Here is an 18,761-nt window from a genome sequence, read left to right on the forward strand (position 1 = left end):
ACACCATATCGCCCCGTGCGTTGCGGGTTCGCAGTGCGCCAAATTTACTCAGCGTGCGAGAGACCTTAGAGGGGGGGGGGGGGTGGGAGGAGAGCAGGTTTACGGAGGGGAGAAGATGGGGTGGTAGGGATTGGGCGTGGAGGGTTTTCCTTGGAGACTCGTCTTTATTTTATGAGAAATCTCTAGTGTAGTACTTGTACTCTTCTCTCAATCTAATGGATGCAAATCACACCCTCACTCCCACCAATCAAACTCGCCCCCTAATTCCGATCACAACTGTGGTCCAGGCAGCTGGCGGACCTATACTTGCACACTGTACCTTCCTGCCTTCCTCTCACAGCAGTTTTAACCGAACCTTTCAAACAAGCGAGCCCCACCTCAACCATGGCCGACGCCGACGCCAAAAACCACGCCGCCTCGGGTGGCCTCGTCGACGGCGCCACAGGGCAAGATGACGGAGGGCGCGACCCCGGCGACGTCGAGCTTATGATATTCCGTCGCATCCGCTCGTTTTCAAACGTCTCCGGTCGAATGCTCCTACGTGGGCCAGGCGAGACTATCGGACGCATGTTTACGGACCCGCTGTCCATGTTCTCTGCAAAAGAGCGCGATGACGACGCGTTGAATGCGGAGGACGACAACCGCTCGTCCGGGGATGGCACATCGTCCACCTCGGAGGACGACCCCAATACGTCAGAGGCAAACTTACAGAACCTGGTCTTCCATGGTGTCGCATGGAGAGATGCTATGGTGCAAGCGTGTGCTAATTTGCTGGGAAAGAGCATCGACGACTTGGAAGTGGAGTATAGGTTAGGGACCGCCGCGTCACCCCCGACCAATCTGGCTTTCGGCACAGGGACGCAGTCCTTTGAGCCGGTGCCACGCGACTTCGCCGATTTTGCTATTATGAGCACGCTGAAGGCCATCGACTCCGCCGCTATGCAGAACGCGTCTTCTTGGTTGTTCAATATGATGGACAGAACTGGATCTGGGTATGTTTTGCGCGAGGAATTTATCAGGTATGCCCCCTTCATCGGACCTGTTGCCGATGCTGCGGTCGCAGGTATTGTCTTTGACGAACTTGTTCGGGAGCAGTCGAGACAGTCCGCGGAGAAAGAGGCCAAAGCAGGTGAGCAACCATGGCATGGGAAGGAAACCAGAGCGAGCAAGTTTTCAAATTCTACCAAACGAAAATGGCAATCAATTAAAGATGACGCTGGGCTGGAGAGTTGCATTCAACAGCACGGGTTACGCCGCCGACGCCAGCCTCTCCAGTCCGAGAATATTACGTCATCTCAACCAATGCGCGATTTTGATGACATACAAAACCCTGACGCCGCTCAGACTTCTGAATCACCATCGCGAGACTTGTATCCCCCATCAGTCGCTCTTCGATACGATGCGTGGAGACCTTTTTTCATTGCCGCTCAAGATAAATATTACTCCCATGATGAAGATTGGGTATTAGTCAAGCAAGAGCTTGGTATTGATCCGTTTGAAGTGCTCATCAAGTCACAGGGAGCCCTGGACCACAGCGATGTGTTTCCGACTCTTGGAAAGTTGTATCTTAGCCAAAGATATCTCATCTTCCATGCAGCTATTGGACGCAACCACTACGTTGCAAGGTTAGGTTCCATGTCGCAAGTAGAGGATGGTTCGATACCATTGATGATGCGCGATTCTTTCAAAGTACATTTAGAATCAGAGATCAAGGCTGCCATCGATGGTATTTCTGCTCTTAAAAAAGATGAGCCATCGGGATCCACTGCCGGCAAAGATGACCGCTTGCCGTCAAGAGATGGTGATGGTTCAAAAGAAACAACATTATCAGAACACGTTGGCAAGTTGATGCGACAATATACAGCGGGCAGAAAGCCGTTACAATTCAGTTTGCTAGAATTCAGAGAGACTAAGCACAGAGACCATTGGGTTCACTTGATCGGTGAAATGGTTGCTGCGCATAAGCTCCATGTTCAGCTCGGCTTTGGTAGTTCTGGCCGCGTAGTTCCAAAGTTGGAGCAGCCGGAGTCCTCGAATGATTCGCAACCGACGGTTAATACTATGCTTGACAACGAAGAGAAGATTCGTGAGATACTGAAGTCGAGGTCTTTAAACTATACTCGATCTCCGTTCCGAAACGAGCCTTCTCCGCCCCTCCTTGCGGTGGCGGCGCATGCCAACATTGCGAGATATCGAGCTTTGAGACTGGTGACCGATGAGCGTACGTCCAAGTCACTCCTAATATTCACAGATCCAGAGCGCAATGCAGGTCTTATAAACTGGTACACCGAGTCAGTTCGGGCTTACAACAACCAAAGCGGTCGGAGTTGGATTGAAAGGGCTCTTGCGACGATTCGAGATAATATGGATTCAAACGACCGGATGTATCGTGTTCAAGACGATGAACCCTTTGATGTTTCGAGGCTTGGGGAAGCCATTGGCCGGTTTGCCGATCTCTGTTCTCCTCTCGCTCGTTTTCTTGAGTTGATAAGTCACTTATTCCAGTGGAGAAACCCCCCCGCAACCATTCTTGCCATCTTGGTATGTCTCACCATCACCGTCAAAGGTTGGATAAGCTATGTGCCAGCGTGCATGCTCTTTTCGCAGGCCTTGTGTATTGTAGATGCCAAATACAACTATTTTGGACTGGGGATGGGGCGCACAGAATCTGAGGATGCAGAACGTCGACAGGCTAATGTTTTGAAGCTTGTGGCCCAGGTTCATGACACCCTTGCGGCGACCCAGAACGTCATCGGAAGAATGAACCGAGAACTGGGAAAACTCGAAGCATTGTACCTCTGGGGATCCGAGGAGTGGCATACTTGGGTAGCTGTGGGATTCTTGTGCTCCCTCGGACTGTTTTTGCTACTAATACCATCGCGGCTCTTGTTCCTTCCATCGTTCTTCTTTCTTTTCTTCAAGCATTTTCTGCCTCCCACGAATCCTGCGATGAAATTCTGGGAATCACTACCGAGTCGGGTCCAACCAAAGCAGAAGAAGCGCAGATCGAAATTTGCAATTGAAAAAAGGTCTCGCGTGCGAAAACCAGAGCTATCGGGATCTTAACAACGCACCGTGTCTCATACAGTGAGATTATCTGTTAGAATAGAGTCGACATACGTGGAACATGTCGGAAAGTCCTCATGCCAAAGGCAAGGAGGGTCATTGATGCCTTCACTCTGCGTCTGACTTGTATGTATATAGAGTATACAGTATAACTGAGTATACAGTATAACTGCTATTAAATAAAGTTCAACGTCCGCAAGTTATCGTGTCTAAAGGAAGTGTTTATCTACTGTAATACCGCCTTCTCTGAATAGAATTCGGTGACGTCTCACACGAAACTCGGGTTCAACGAAACTCAGCCAAGCTTCCATTCGAACCGGAGTACTAACTCTGCACGCGTGTGATGACAAAATGCCTGTCGGCACGACAGGGGGTTCCTGCAGGGTGTATCCATGAACGTTCGTAGCAGCGGCACCGCACCCCCGTTTCTACCCTCAAATAAAACGGCTCCGCCTGCCTCCTGCACATGTGTAGGCATTTTCAACCACGCACTTGATAACGAAATATGAAGAGTGACCTGGAAGCGCACTAGAAATAAATACATAGGAGCTTCTATACAACGTAAATTTGGAGAATAGAACAATCAGCCGTGTGCCGTCTGATTTTCCAAACAGGAAGCGCCCCATATCGGCAGACTCATTTGACATGTTTGCGAAGCTCCCTCTAGAGAATTCTTTCGGAAAAGCAAAAGCGAAGTGGGAGATTTCTTAGGTTCTGCCATCGTCAAGATATTATAACACTTGTTTGAAACAACGTGAAAAGGCATAGGCTAGCATTCGAGACTCCTTATCAAAGGGTCAAGATCTAGTCGCTGCGAAACGAGGTGCAGAGTTACACCTTCTCTGAAGCGAACTCTCGCACACTCCTTAACCCATACAGTGGTAAACGTCGCAAATGAGCATGACAGGCGTCTCAAATGCGGAGGCGAGACAAGCGACCATGAACTCAGAAAGCGATTCACTGGTCAACGGCAGAGCCATGCTAGCATAACATTGGTTCGAGCCCCATCATCTCTGCACGCGTACAAAATCCGACCAATCCATCAACCGCCGTCCTAGAGAACCTAGCTCCCCGGCTGTCAGACCCATACTGTCCAGTGAAGGATCGGCCTGCCTCTCTTATCGTAATAAACGCAGTTTCCCCCAATATTCGCACATGATCACGCGTTTTGGCACCCCATTTTCCGTCCAGCCTCATGAATATCGCACCTACACAAAACGTCAAAATCGCCACTCTCAACAAAACGAGAATGGATAGCAGCAAAAGCCTCCACAGCAAGCCTTCCGTGTTCGTCACCCACCAATATCTAGGGAACCGCACAGCGCGATCGCTGCCAAACTCGTTTCGTCGTCGTCTCCTCAAAAATATTTGGCACGAGGAGAGTCGAATCAGAGCCACGCATTGTGCTAGTGCAGCAATTATAGCCAAGCCGGTTGCGAACGCATGGGTTTTCCATAGCACAGCAATCACTGGGGCGCAGGCTGCCCAAAAGAATGAGCCCAGTTCAGATGCAACTGCAGTTCCCCTGCGTGAAGTAGAGCCTCCTCTTCTTAACGGAGGATCTTCAGCAAACTTTGGACTTGTAGAGGGATGCATTAGAGCTGTGAAATAGCTTGATGTTGCGGAGTCATGCTCGTCCAAATCAGGCATTAAACGAGTTGAGTCGCCTGAAGAGGAGGAATAAATTGGAGCTTGGTTCGATTCATTAGCATTTCCCTGCATGCCATCCAATTCGTTAGAATCTTCGTCACAGTCACTATTGAAAGAGGGTAAGCGGAAGGAGCGTGGTCGATGGTTGTCATCCAAAGAAATTTGGTTGAGAGAAGAAGTGAGGTCGTCGACATTCATGGTCGGGGTTATTCTTGGAGAAACGCAGGTGTTCAAAATGCTATCCAAAAGGGTGATTTTTGAACGGCAAGAAGGTGCTCGCTCGATGATCGAAAGATGGCAGGTGTTCTATCGACAGACTGTAGCGGCAACTGCGCTCGAGGGTGGAAACAGCCGTTGTGGAAGAGTACGCAGGTGATACGACCGAGTTAACGGTGCGCAAAAATAATTTACCAGTAGCGGGCACCCGGCATCCGTGTCGCGAAATAAACCCAATTCTACAATTTCTGTAATATTTTCGTTGGCGGTCTGGATCAAATAAATCCTTCCCAACCACTTGCGCTCACAGGGCTTGCCCTCCGACTGAGACATGGGCCATCCATCACCTTCTGCGTCTTCGCCCATCCGACCACTTCAACAAAAGTCCGCATATCAACGGAACACCGACATGGCTACCGACAAGGATAACGATGACGGGCCCGTTCGCGAGCGCGCGAGGGATGAGCTGCTCGAATGCCAATCCTTGGTACGGTCCTTGTTTGATGCTCATGCGCATCTTCTCGGACGACGGTGAGTCTCCACATTGAGCGCTTGAATCCATAACACATACATCGGTGGAAACTGACGTCGGCCTTTGGCTTTTTTTACAACCACCAAGACTCACTGCGCGCGATGTCCACCGAATCACTCCAGGCAGTGAAACCAAGTCGGAGCCTGTACATGTCATGGAGAAGCTCATTGTCAGACAGAAATCGTTGCGAAAATTTATCGACGAAGGTATGTTTCCAACCCTGTATTGCACCAACACAACAAACATGCTTCCCTAAGCGTTATCCTGACGGTTTAGTCTTCCTTCTCTGCTCTTCTCATGTACCGCAAAGTGATCGAGCATCAACGACTGTACAGTGTAATAGAAGAACTACGAGCTGCCAACGCCGTAGAGGACGCCAAAATTGCGCAGTTAGGGGCCAATTTACGGGCGGCTGAATCAGTGCTACAGAACGCCTTGGATGAAGCACGTCCTAGGATGGCCGCCCTCAAGCGAGCGAACAAACGACCCGTCGACGTTGACGAAGTCATTAGCTACGGGTCGAAGATCAGTGCGTCTCTGTCTGCTCCGGCTGGGTGGGATGTTTCGCAGCCTCTAGGAAACTACTTACCCCCTGCTCCGTCAGATGACATGATGAGAGGGGGGAGGCTTGCTACACTGTCGCTCGAGGAACAAGAACAAGGGCCGAAGGCGACGGCAGGAAGCTAACTAGTGCGCTGTCGTCGTTTAATTTAATGGTGGTCGAGACAGCTTGGCCACATATGCACCTGGCCTAGAATTGCTTCGACGCTCTTCGATGGTCATGCCAGCCTCTTCATCGCACTAAGTGGCTGTTGACTTAACTGCAGGCAATGTTCCGGATCTGAAAGCCAGGACAGTGCACAATACCGACTCCCAACTGTGACTGTGTATGTGTACAGATAGTGTGAGAGAGTAATGGCAACTACTCCGCACCCGTTTCGTCTGAGAACAGCTTTACTCTTCTTTCTTGACCTGCATGAAACGCGTTGATGGTGAGAAGTAGTTGGTTTCACTCTTCGCCGCATTCGTATTCATAGATCCCAATCCCACACCACCAGGGGCTGGGGTTATCGCGCCGAGCTCAATACCGTCCGCTAAATTTGTGGTTATTCCCAAAGCCGCGGCTTCACTGATTCCGTTCCGACCTTTCTGCTTCGCCAATCGCCTCTTGGCTGCAATCGAAACTGAATCTGTCTTTTTCGACTGGATTCGCAATCGCTTTGAACCTTCCGCACCGAGCATTCCGAAGCCTTCGTTCTCCAAGTCATTCCCCACCACCTCCTCTTGTTGGCCAAACTTGACCCGATTGGCTAGCCTTCGAATATCCGTGATACCAAGGCGCTCTTTTTCTCGTCTGGCTCGTTTTCCTCCGCGGTGTTTCCTCTTTGCCTCATCCCCGGGTATTGGTAAAGGTTTTAACGTTTTAGCTGGTGGCGGCTCCTGCCACTTCAGGAATTTTTCTTCCAACTTTTCCCGAAGCTTGCGACCCACATTTCCATCTAGTTGTTCGCGGCAGGCATCGACCCTCGCCGCAAGAGAGGCCTTTCCCGTTAGGACGTCTCCTGCCTTCGACCTGTACTGTTTGGGAAGATTTATAACGAGAGGGCATGTATATATCACCCCTTCATGTAGCTTGGTGGTAGCGGACGATGTGCCTTGCAAAGTTTTTTTCCCCTTGCCGAGCACTTTCACATTGGAACTCGGCATGTACGCTAATTCGCGCAAGCCGCCGGCAATTCCCATTAACTTTGCAGCGACAGCGCCTCCCACTACTTCCACCAGGTTTGGGGCCATGTAGCTCGCCCGACTCTCCACATAGTCCAAAATCTTTAGCTTCGATTCGTCGAGCGAAATCAATTCACTGCACTGCTGTTTCACCCGATTCAGCTCTTCTTGCGTGAGTGCCCTTCTAGCAGAAGATGCTGCGGTTACCTGTACAGCGATAACACTTCCTGATGGTAAGATCTTTCGCAAATCCACTTTCTTCAAGTCGTCCACATTTCCAGCAAGCAAGGCCACTCGCGCATAGTCAAGGGGATTGAAAATAAGGGTCTGTAGCTCTGGAAAATTTGGGGAGAACGCCTCCACAAGCTGGCCGTGTAAGGAACGAATTTCTTCGTCTATGTCTGCGGCAATTTCCATGCAGTTTCCCACCAAAGTGTATTCTTCATCATCAGTATTTTGGCCGCTTGTGCCAGTGGAGATATCTGGGACGCGCAGACCCGATCGAATTTCTTCAATATGCTTCAGAACAAATGCGACTCGAGCTTCAAGCGACAAGATTCCCTCTGCCGGACGCTCTGCGTCAATAGCCATTTCGTCATCATTGCTCTTCGACTCCTTTCTTTGCACTTCACGTTCGCCATTTTTTTCTTCTTTCAATTGCTCGTCTTCGCTCTCGGACGATTCTACGTCGTCTAGGAATTGCTCCGCCAGAGAGGTCATGCCGCATGAACGTGGTTCTGAAATACTCGAAGGACGTCGACTGGAATGATGAGCAACGACCGCGAATCAACCCAAATATCTTTTATCTAGTGCGTTGCTGGCAGGTTTTTTTTAAAAATCTTCAGCTTACTGAGCGCTAAACCCATTTTTTTCGTCAACGCCAGAAGCAAGACACCCAAGTCCTTCAACAATTCCTATCCATCTTTCGGGAAGAGTTGCATCCACAATCCGCTGCACTTGCGAATGGCTCCCAAAGCCCGTCTATCCAATGCCGTGCGCATCACTGATATAAACGACTTTCTCGCTCCATCTCAGGCATGCGTGCTACCACTCGGCGGCGGTGCTTCTGCAAATTCGTCAAGGACCCCAGTAGAAGATGGCAAGCAAGGTGCTGAGAATGTCGTCGTTGCTAGGCTCAAAGCAGAGCCAGCAGGTTCTTTCTTAGCTCCAATTGTGCCTGTCCAAAGCACCAATGTTGAAGTGGCGAAAGCCAAAGTGACGTTGAGTGATTGCCTAACTTGTTCGGGATGTGTTACTTCAGCAGAGACAGTTTTGCTCTCTACAGACAGCCTCGATTCTCTTCGACAGTTTCGAAAGTCAAGGAAAAGCAGTGCTCGGTCCAATTTTGCTGTCGCTGCACTCTCCCAACAAGCAGTTGCATCAATTGCTGTTCACTTTGGGAGTAGTCTCGGAGTTGCTGCAAGGAAGTTGTCCACTTTTTTGCGGGACGACGTCGGATTTGATGCTGTCTTTGATTTATCATTTGCACGCCACCTGTCCCTTTTGGAAGCATCCGAAGAGTTCATGCAGCGCTTCAAGTCGGGAAAGAAACTAACAATCACTTCTGCCTGTCCCGGTTGGGTGTCGTATGCTGAGAAGACTCAGGATGACAATATTTTGAGTTGTATATCATCTGTGCGATCTCCACAAGGTTTGGCAGCTTTGGTCGCGAAAGCACTTCGTCCTCAAGGGAATACAAGTGACGTTTGGATTACAGCGATTATGCAATGCCATGACAAGAAGTTGGAGGCAAGCAGACCAGAATTTGTATCTATCGACTCGAGCGGCAACGAGAAGAAGGAAGTTGCATGCGTCATAACTGCTGGAGAGCTCATGGATCTTATCGATGAATGCAAGTTTGACTTTGAAGATGCTACGGAGAGCCCATTTGATGTGCCTTTTCAAACAGCGAGAACGAAGATTTTTGGTGTTAATGTTGGGAGCGGTTCTGGTGGGTATGCTGACTTTATATTGCGAGAGGCTGCAGAGGAATTTTTAGGTGTCAAGTTGCCAGATGGACCCTTGCAATGGGAGAAAGCAAGCAAGTCAGGCGACTTGATGTTGATAACAATTGAAGAGACTTCAGGAACGAAAAAGCTACAATTCGCTAAAGCATACGGATTTCGAAGCTTGCAAAGTATTCTCCGCAAAGTGCGAAGAGGAATTTGCAAGTTTGATTACATCGAACTTATGGCATGCCCAGGCGGTTGTAATAACGGGGGTGGGCTCTTGGATGCGCCGCTTGATCCGGAGGACACTACTCTAACGCTTCGACAACGAACAAACCTGCACCTTGAATCTGTGAATGCCAAATTCTCGGAATCACCAATTGTCGAAAACCCTTTATCCATTGCATCAGTTCAAGATTTGTATAGGCACGTTGTTGGCGGCCTGCCGGGCACACAACCCGCTAAGAAAATGCTCACAATGTCCATTCAACCAAGAAAAATGTCAAATAACCCCGCGTCATTTGACTGGTAAATAGATGCTAACGGGGAATGCCAATCAAGGACACGGTCGTTTTAACCAAAGGCTTTAAACTGTCCAGAAGAGTGCATCTTGGGGTGCATGAAGGCTTTTGCACAAACTGTACCAAGATATCTGGCCGCAGGGGCATACCGAATTAGGGGGGCGCTGTGACAGAGATGCTGCTGACACCTATGGAAACCATCACGCTATTTTCCTTCACGGGGCAAACTGCCAGCTAGTTCAAAGCGAAGGAAGCACTACTCGACCACTTTGTTCACACAGTATCCAATTCATGCTCTGCAGAGCTGCTCGGCGATATCCAAAAAGTCTGGCCATGCAACGCAAGAATGTTTACAGGTTGTATTGGATGTGGTTTTTTCTTCACGGCACTCTAGAGTGTCTATCGGACCGTTAGTCCTCATATGAGGGCAAATGTTATTTTATTCTTTCTAGAGAACGCAACTTGCGATATCACTTTGTTTTTTGTTATTTGTTTTTTTTGCAACTAAAACGTCACCACCCACCACAGATAAAGCAATTGCTCATCGATTCTAGCGAAAACGAACTCGCTGATGCACATAAAAGTGTTCAAGAAAAAAGGTCGGCTTACAGCAAGCATTTTCCTTGAAGCTAATTTTATAACAGAGGCATAAAGACATTGCGTAGAGCGCTTTCTATTCAGTTGAAACTTGAGAAAAATTTTAGAACAAGTTAACCTTCAAAAGAAAAATAGAAATCGTGGACATCGAAGTTGAATAGAAATAAAGTTGCAGATTTGAAGTTATGATAACACTTGGTCGGATAGATCTATCCACTAGAAAATCTGTGGAATACAGTCAACCACACCGAGTAGTGCACTCCCATGCAAGGTTCCAACAACATGCAATACTCGCATCTTGCACTAATGAATGGGGTCACACAAAATACTCGTTTACAAGCGTCTGGCGCCTCTCGGAACGACTCTGCTCAGCGTGTGCAGTTAGAAACACGCGCTTTGCACGGTGCAAATGACGAACTGCATCCTCGATACAGTACCCGAATTGTTCACCATTTTCTCCACTCCCGTAAAGCAGGCAATTACTTCCTCAAAACCTGGAATAACATACTCATTTGATTCTATCTCTTTGGTTCCATCTGCACTCGTCTTTTCATGCTGTGTTGCGGTTGTGTCGGTGCCCTTGCGTGTCACTGGAGTAAGACGGAGAGGATCTGTGGGGTATGTTGGAAAGGTTGATCCGTTTACTGTTGAGCATCTTCGTCGGCACGCCGCGTCCCCGTCTTGGACAGGTGTCTAACAGCAATGCAAGGTATGATAACCTGTGTTCACCGAGAAACCCCTGCATTACTCACTCATGGAATTACTCAATTCGGCACTATTGCGCGAGTCCTCTCTGTAGTGCACTGTACTGAGACTCAATCTCAAAGAATAAAAACACAAGCTTTCGACTGAATACCATTTATTAGATGCGAGCCTCCAAGGGCACCTTCTCTACACTAAATCCCTGAAGTTGTTGAGCAATTCACGTTCTGTAATAATGAACAGTCTGCCGCATACCAATGCCCCAAGGCATTTCTTATTTTAAACACATTGTATCAGTACATAGAACATAGCACTCTTGACTTTACAACGCAGAAGTTATTTGTACTCAGACAGTCAGCGATATTTTCATGGATGGAAAGCAAGTTAAGGCAATACACCCATTCGTCTGTGCAACTAATCAAATAGGACAAACAGCATCAATAATGTTTAACTGGTACACCAGTGCTCTTCCAATCAAAGCATATCTAACTCCGAAAAGTGTTAATGCTCATCTTGGTAAACGATGAGCCTTCGTTCAGTTTGCCTTTCTCAACATGAGGTTTCACGTTGACAAACGGCAAGGAGAAACCATCACTTTTTTCCTTTTTTTTTCTTTTCTGTGAAGACTTCACAAACATCCCACCTAGTTTGTAGAGTTGCAGCTCAGAATATAAGGCGCGTAGCTAACATCATGTCATTACTACGTGCAGACCCTTTCAAGCCTTTGAATTATCTGGGCGAGCATTGGGAGAGAAATGTATCGGTAAGGGCATAGTAACCTTCTCACTTGTACCACCTCTGAAGGCCCTCAATGGTGTCCCGTCCGCGAAGTATGGGAAGCTTGATGGGCTTTGTGCAAAATGAAGAAACCAAAGGGAGTCTCTTCTTCTAAACAACACAGGGGCACAGGCGTATCATGTCTTGCGTTGACCCTGCACAAGTCGCGGCAGCAAGGTCTTCCTTTTTCAAGGTATAGCAATTTGGTATCACTGAATCATTGTTGCGCAAAGCACCGGGCAACGACGAGGCAAAGAGGTCCTCCTTTGGCGCTTCAATGCATCGAGAACAAGTCAGACGAAGCACCAAAACTTGGCAAGAGTTCACCACCGCAAACGAGTCGGCCGCACAAGCATAATCATATCTAGAACAGGCCAAAGAGCTTTGAAGAAAGGCGAGAGTTTCCACACAAGAAGTCAGGCAGACAAGATGAGATCAAAGAAACAGCACTGTTAGAGAACTCATAGCTTTCATGACTGGAAGTTTGAAGTACACAAAAAAAAAAGCTTACCATGACTCTGTAGCATGCGTATTCACAATGAACGTCCCATTGAGGTTCGGAGGCTTCGTGTGGCGGCCAAGCTCAATGGAGCCATCACTTTCTTTCTGGATACGGGTTTCGTCAATGCTGTTTTCGTGGGCTTCAGTATCAGCATCCCCAGCGTTTGGGGACGCCCGTTGGCTACGCTCAACTGCTTTTAGCGCATTGACAGGGTGCGCTGTATTTCTAGACTCCACTGCTGTTTTCACAGCGACGAATGATGATGCTTCATGACCTGCAGGCTCAAATTTTGAAAACGGATGACGGTGATCCAGAGATTTGGAAACATGCATGTTTGCTTCATCACTGATGGCCACTGATCGAGAAATAAAAATCAATATGCAGACAGAGGCAAGAGTGAAAGTGTTGGTGCGACGCGACACTCGTACTGGCATGCGTGATAGAGCGACAACGTTGCCTAACGATAGTGCGAAGGCGGACAAAGCGAATCCCAGTTCTGAAAGCGAAGAAGTCAAATTGAGAGACGCTAGCAAAAGTGTTGCCGAAGCTAATGGTAGATGTGGGGATAGTTGTTTGTAGTGATGCTTGGTATTTGTATCTCCCACGTGAAGAGATTGAGTTGTGCTTGCAGAAAGAATCGTTTCCACTGGTGTGAAATTAGGTTCACGGGGACTGGTATAGCTGCCAAGATGAGTACTTTCTTGCATTTTGACCGCAATGAAATGAAGAAGGACTTGCTCTTTGCGATTAAGTTGGGTCAAGGAGGCCTTCCAGATATTGAAGCATTCAGTAGTGTGTGGAAGGCAATGTAAAAGAGAACAAAAGAGAAAGTTGAAGAAGCATTGAAAAGAAGTTGAATAGTGAGCCAGACTTATCAAACAGTCCTACGCTTGAGATCTTCTTGAACTATTTTTCAATAGCGAGGAGGCAAAAGCAAGCAGATTTTCTTGTCTGCGTACAGTTTCCGGGGTTTGTCGGGTGTGGCTCCCAATAACACAGAATTCTCCCATGAAATATTCCGTTGCTGATACTCTAGATAGTTGAAAGAAATTCTTCGTTTTCACATTTCGCAATTCAAATCTGCGGGACCATGCAGTTTGTGTGATAAATATTGAGCCTTCTTCCGTTTCCTTTCAGAGAGTTCATCACTGTTTGTCTTTGAAGCAAAGCACAGCAGATAAGCGCGGTTCACATGCAACTGAATTAAAGTCATGGATTCTCGGAAGAAAGAAACAATCCAAATGGTGTATGATAGCACTCTCCTAGCATTGAAAGGTAACGGTGCTCTCGTGTCCATCAGGAGGGGAGGCATAACGTAAAATTCCATAAAAACAATTACGCAAAGACTACTGAATGACGACTGCTCTCAGAGATCCATGTTCACGACGGTGACTCCGTCACCGATAGTTTCGACGGTTTGGATCCGTGTTTAAATGTCTTTTCTCCAGTAAAAATGTAAAGCACTAAGTCGCCTCACCAACAGGTTGGGAATAATCGTCGACACCAATACGTTCAGAAGCCGAACGAAAGCGTTTCTTGGCTGTTCATGGCCTCTTCACTTGAAAGATGACGTTTTCCCGGATTCATGTATACCGAATCATCACAGCAAGATGAACAGAAAAGCTGGAACTGCAATTGCCAGGTACTGTCCACTGAGAAGAGTCAAGAAACCCCCCTCATGTCAACAGCCTGTAGCTACTGTCAACACTGCAAATATATATACACGGTAACATAGGTACGGGGGCGATCTTCGAATAGTGCGATCATGAGCAATATCCCCCCCGATAATGTACACTCATCGATAGTGCTGACATTTAGTAGGAACAGCACCAACCCCGCCCGGCATAGTTATGACTATGTTTAGAGGTCTGCTTCAAAGGACATTGTCACCAATGTTCGGGTCCGTCTTCACACGACATTCCAATGTGTAACTTTTATTTAAGTCCTGCATCCAATCTTCTAACACGCTGTTTTCAGGAGACGAACTAACACGTAGATAAGGCGCTGTCCAAAAGACCTCCTATTGATGTAAAGATCGGACCAGTGTATGGTTGGAAAAGGATGCTTGTCAATTCAGAGGGGCCCGTCTGTCACAATAAATGCAAATCGAAATTTGTACAGTAGTTAGGTCATTTTGGGTGAAAAGCTATACGCTCCCCGAAAAAATTATAGGACCACGTTGTAGGATACGAACGGTACGGTGCACGAAAATTGCAGAAATACACTCCCCCCCCCCCCCCCAATCTCGAATAAAAGCATTTTCGACACTGTTTCCTGACGCCACCGCGGCATCAGCCCTCGAGGGCGCGCGCAGGAATCCAATTCCCAAGCCCCTTTTTGAAAAGCAAAAAAGGACTTGGAGTTGAGCGGCAATATCCAGACGAAATTTGCATATGACCGAGAAAAACCAAAAGGTACAGTACCTTGACAGTTTTACTGTGGCCAACTAGTAGCTCGTCGGACCGCCCTTTTTCTCCAACACCTCTACAAGGCGACGGGGAAGTGAATCGTAAAGCTTTCCTAGGTACTGTTCTGTGATAGAACACCAACAATCTATAATGCAATCAGCAAGGTCCTCTAAATTGTCAAATTGGCGCCCATGAGCATACACACGCCGAGCGAGCAGACCCCAAACGTTCTCAATGATGTTCAGGTCTGGGGACTTGGCTGGCCAATCCAATAAATTGACGTTCTTTGAATCAAGCCAGGCTTTTGTGTACTTAGAGCGATGGCAAGAGGCACCGTCTTTCTGAAAAGTCCATTGTTCTCCCAAATTATCAGCGGCAAACGGCAGCAGGTCCTCCTCCAAGACACTGCAGTACTGCGTAGAGTCCATGGTACCTTGAACGCGAACTAAGTGAGACGTACCGCGAACGGAGATAGCACCCCAAAGCATCAATGATGCTCCTCCTTGGTGCCTGGTGGAGAAAACCTTCTCCTCTCGCCGTAAATCGTGCCAATATGAAGCCACGCCATCCGGGCCATCTAGGTTGAATTTTTTCTCATCTGAGAAAACAACCTGGCGCCAATACGAACTCCCTTTCTGCAGCATTTTTTTGCTCCACTTCAACCTGGCAACCTTGTGCCTTTCCAGCATCTGTGGACGTTTCAGCATCTTTTTATATTTGAGGTGAGGTGTTGCACGTAGAATCTGCTGAATGCAACGAACGCCAATCCCAATATCAAGGCACAGCTTCAGTTCCTTGCATGATTTTCACCTTTGCTTGCCTCGCGAAGCAACAGTCTTGTCTGCTTTTTGTTGATTTTTGATGCGTTGCGCGTGCCCTTCTGTGCGTCAACCCGATTTGGGTGCTTGCAAAAGTTTTGTACGGCACCAGGAGACCTGCCGAGTGTTCGAGCGATCTCCCGAATGCTCATGCATTCCCTTTTCATAGCCACGATTTGACCTTTCTCGAAGTCTGATAACAGCTTACGACGAGTCATCTTTGAAGATGATACCATAGCTCTACTGCTATTAAAATGTTTCTCTGTTTAAATATGTAACTACCGGAGGCAATGCGTCCTCCGTTCTTTCGGTTTGCCGCCAAGATTTGTGGATGAACGTTTCTGTACCTTTTGGGTTTTCGCGGTCATATGCGAATTTCGTCTGGATATTGCCGCACAACTCCAAGTCCTTTTTTGCTTTTCAAAAAGGGGCTTTGGATTTGGATTCCCGCGCGCGCCCTCGAGGGCTGATGCCCCGGTGGCGTCAGGAAACAGTGTCAAAAATGCTTTTATTCGAGATTGGGGGGGTGTATTTATGCAATTTTCATGCACTGTATTGTGTAATCACCATGTGATCCCCCAGTGCTCATTGGGGCAAGGGGGAATCTGAACGTGACCGTCACATCACGCAGTCACGCCACCGCCGCCGTCGACCGCGGCGGTGCTTGAGGGAATACTGTATTTCAGTCCCCCGAACTCCCATTGGGGACGTGCTGCGTTCGGGAGTCATTTCGCTTCTCGCTTTATCTCGAGAGCGAACTTCCCCGTAAGAAACTCACGGAGGTCTGACACAATCTCCTGGATGGCACCGCCTACACGAATGGCTGACAATCAGGATGCGGTTCCAGAACAACCAATAGCTTTCAGCCAAGCGCAAATCGAAGCGTTACAATCCCTAATTGCTGCAGGCGTCTCCACAGTGATAGACTCTAGGGATGTTTGAGCCCCCAGCACTCCGGCAGCCGCAAGCGCAGAGGCTCTCGACGCCGCCCCCAGCGGGGGAGCTCGTTCCATCCGGCCAGAGGAAGACGCTACCGGAGACGCCCAGAGGAATAACGGGGGTGCAGCCACACCGGGCGGCGAAGGGGGTCGGGAAGGGGCTGGACCGTCTCCGGCAGGAAACACAGACGGTGAGTCCGAAGATAAGGAATATCAGGACGACGAAGAAGACGACGAAGACCAGGAGTATCTTGGAGAAGGAGCCCTTGTCGCCTTTTCAAAGCGTTGGTACGAGAAGAATCGCCACAATCGGATCTCCCCGAGATTCTCCGTCCCACAGCGCTTCCATCCTCTACGCCCGATTGGGTTTAAGCCCGAATCGATCGATCACTACCAAACGTTTGGATCAGGATCAGCTAGCACAGGAAGAGAAGAGGAGGCAGCTAACCTCTACTGTACAGCAGCTTACACAACTACCGTCAACAACACCCTCGTGGACAGCCTCACGGAGCTCATCCAGAGAATCGGGGTTGTGGAGGCTCTACCGGACGACCTCCAAGGACCGGTCCTGGAGGTTTTCGAGGCGATCTCAGACGCCCAAATCGCCGTATTCGGCACGTACGAGCTCAACGCCTCCCGCTACGAAGTCCTCTGTGGACGACAAGGAGCAGCTGGAGTCGCCGACCCCGAACTTCTCTCAACCTCCATCTCCCCGGCTGCCGGGTACAATATCGCTGGAAGGGAGGCATTCCGGCAGCAACAGCGACAGGCTGTCAAATCAGCGGCCATTCGCGCCGGGAGGCGAACAGTCGGGATCAAGGACCAGCTCAGCGGTTCGACGCGCGCTGCAGGCGGAACTGGATCAGGCAGCGGCCGCGGACGCACTCGCATTGAGAGAGCAGGACGTGGGTCCGCAAGAGGAAACGCGCAGGGCAGCCACTCCGCCCGTCGGGAAGGTAGCAGGGGAACTAAGTAATATTAGCCCCGTTTGTTCGCGTCGGAGCATCCTACGCGGAGTGGGAGCGGATCGGAGCCAGCCCGTGGCTTTTACGGCAGATTAGGTTCGGGATTCAGCTCCCGTGGAAATCGGAACCCAGATTCCAATCCCGATCGGCGTATTCCCTCAATCCGGATGGCGCCGACTTCGCTTCGAAGGAAATTCAGAGGTGGCTCACGCTGGGATTTGTGAGGAGGACGACGCCCGTCGAGGCCCAGGGGCTCCAGGGGGAAGGACGCGTCTCCCCTGCATTCGTGACCACGTCGGCCCGGAAACCGCGGCTAGTGGTGGACTATTCCGCGGTAAACGACGCCCTGGAGCAGCGAACTTTCAGGATGGATCAGCTAGGGGACCTGGAGGCAGTTCTCCATCCGAACGATTCCCTCTTCAAGGCGGCCATCAGCGACGCGTATTACCACCTGCGCCTCCGCCGGCGCGACCAAAAATGGCTGGCATTCAGGGTCGACGACACAATCTACATCCCTCTCTGTCTAAACTGTGGCCTGTCCGTGGCGCCATGGTTTTTCACAAAGGCCATGCGGCCCGTCGTCGCCTTTCTACGCAGGAGAGCGCACCGCGTATTCGGTTATCTGGACGATTTTTATGGCGCGCCTCGGAGTTCTACCGCTGGGGCAGCAAGCACGTTGGACACGCAAGCATTGGGGCTGGAATTCATGGAACTATTCTCAGGGCTAGGTCTTCAGCTACATCCCCACAAATGCGACTTTACAGGGGGCCGCCAGCTGGAAATCTTAGGGATCGTGGTCGACACGTCACGCGCGCTGTTTCTTCTAAGCGCCGCAAAACTTTCCAAGATCGAGACGCAGGCGCGCCGACTACTGCGATACGCGTCACAGCACCATCTTTTCGTATGGGTTACCGACATTCGTCGCTTCGCTGGCCTCGGAAACAGCGTCAGCGCAGCCGTGATCGACGCCCGCCTGCGCCTGCGTAAGTTGTTCGACTCCCTAACTGGGTCCGCAACCGGTCGGGCCGGCCTATCACACGCGGGCATGCGGGACCTACAGTGGTGGGCTCGACTCAGCACAAACTCGCACCTCGGTCGCATTTTATGGCCAGCCTCAGACGCCTTGGTTTTCACAGACGCCAGCATGGGTGGGTGCGGAGCGACTTGGAACGGCATGGTCCCAGTGTCAGGCTTCTTCGACGCCTCCCACGAGGGCAGCCACATCAACGAGTTGGAGCTTCTGGCGGCCCTGTACGGCCTGTGCCACTTCGTTCGACACGCGCGTACCCGGCAAGTCGAGATAGTCACCGACAGCAAGGTAACAGAACATATCGTGCGCAATCTCACGTCCTGCTCGCCTCGCTTACTCTCACGACTACGAGAGTTGCGGGCACT

At 49.6% G+C, this 18,761-nt stretch overlaps 6 protein-coding genes; 3 read left to right on the forward strand and 3 right to left on the reverse strand.

Annotated features, from left to right (window-relative positions):
* Positions 1-972: 972 nt before the first annotated feature.
* On the forward strand, positions 973-3,265 carry CHC_T00004436001 (hypothetical protein). XM_005715779.1 is given in 2 exon segments: positions 973-3,066; positions 3,067-3,265. The coding sequence occupies 1 exon segment, from the start codon at positions 973-975 to the stop codon at positions 3,064-3,066; it is 2,094 nt and encodes a 697-aa protein (XP_005715836.1). The 3' UTR covers positions 3,067-3,265.
* Positions 3,266-4,715: 1,450 nt separating this feature from the next.
* On the reverse strand, positions 4,716-4,910 carry CHC_T00004437001 (hypothetical protein). The gene has a single exon (XM_005715780.1). The coding sequence runs from the start codon at positions 4,908-4,910 to the stop codon at positions 4,716-4,718; it is 195 nt and encodes a 64-aa protein (XP_005715837.1).
* Positions 4,911-4,912: 2 nt separating this feature from the next.
* Positions 4,913-5,092, forward strand: CHC_T00004438001 (hypothetical protein). The gene has a single exon (XM_005715781.1). It carries the CDS (start codon positions 4,913-4,915, stop codon positions 5,090-5,092), a length of 180 nt encoding a protein of 59 aa, XP_005715838.1.
* A 1,326-nt stretch (positions 5,093-6,418) lies between these two features.
* Positions 6,419-7,909, reverse strand: CHC_T00010185001 (U4/U6 small nuclear ribonucleoprotein Prp31, putative). Its single transcript, XM_005715782.1, has one exon. It carries the CDS (start codon positions 7,907-7,909, stop codon positions 6,419-6,421), a length of 1,491 nt encoding a protein of 496 aa, XP_005715839.1.
* A 243-nt stretch (positions 7,910-8,152) lies between these two features.
* Positions 8,153-10,188, forward strand: CHC_T00004440001 (hypothetical protein). XM_005715783.1 is given in 2 exon segments: positions 8,153-9,670; positions 9,671-10,188. 1 exon segment carries the CDS (start codon positions 8,153-8,155, stop codon positions 9,668-9,670), a length of 1,518 nt encoding a protein of 505 aa, XP_005715840.1. The 3' UTR covers positions 9,671-10,188.
* Positions 10,189-14,683: 4,495 nt separating this feature from the next.
* Positions 14,684-15,352, reverse strand: CHC_T00004441001 (hypothetical protein). The gene has a single exon (XM_005715784.1). The coding sequence runs from the start codon at positions 15,350-15,352 to the stop codon at positions 14,684-14,686; it is 669 nt and encodes a 222-aa protein (XP_005715841.1).
* Positions 15,353-18,761: the final 3,409 nt, after the last annotated feature.

This window comes from Chondrus crispus, genomic scaffold, assembly GCF_000350225.1.
Source record: "Chondrus crispus Stackhouse genomic scaffold, scaffold_230, whole genome shotgun sequence".
Lineage (NCBI taxonomy): Eukaryota > Rhodophyta > Florideophyceae > Gigartinales > Gigartinaceae > Chondrus > Chondrus crispus.

Excerpts from the sequence above, each read along its gene's own strand:
- CHC_T00004440001 (XM_005715783.1), top strand. The coding sequence starts at position 8,153 with ATGGCTCCCAAAGCCCGTCTATCCAATGCCGTGCGCATCACTGATATA.
- CHC_T00004438001 (XM_005715781.1), top strand. The coding sequence starts at position 4,913 with ATGGTCGGGGTTATTCTTGGAGAAACGCAGGTGTTCAAAATGCTATCC.
- CHC_T00004441001 (XM_005715784.1), bottom strand. The coding sequence starts at position 15,352 with ATGCTGAAACGTCCACAGATGCTGGAAAGGCACAAGGTTGCCAGGTTG.
- CHC_T00004437001 (XM_005715780.1), bottom strand. The coding sequence starts at position 4,910 with ATGTCGACGACCTCACTTCTTCTCTCAACCAAATTTCTTTGGATGACA.
- CHC_T00004436001 (XM_005715779.1), top strand. The coding sequence starts at position 973 with ATGGACAGAACTGGATCTGGGTATGTTTTGCGCGAGGAATTTATCAGG.
- CHC_T00010185001 (XM_005715782.1), bottom strand. The coding sequence starts at position 7,909 with ATGACCTCTCTGGCGGAGCAATTCCTAGACGACGTAGAATCGTCCGAG.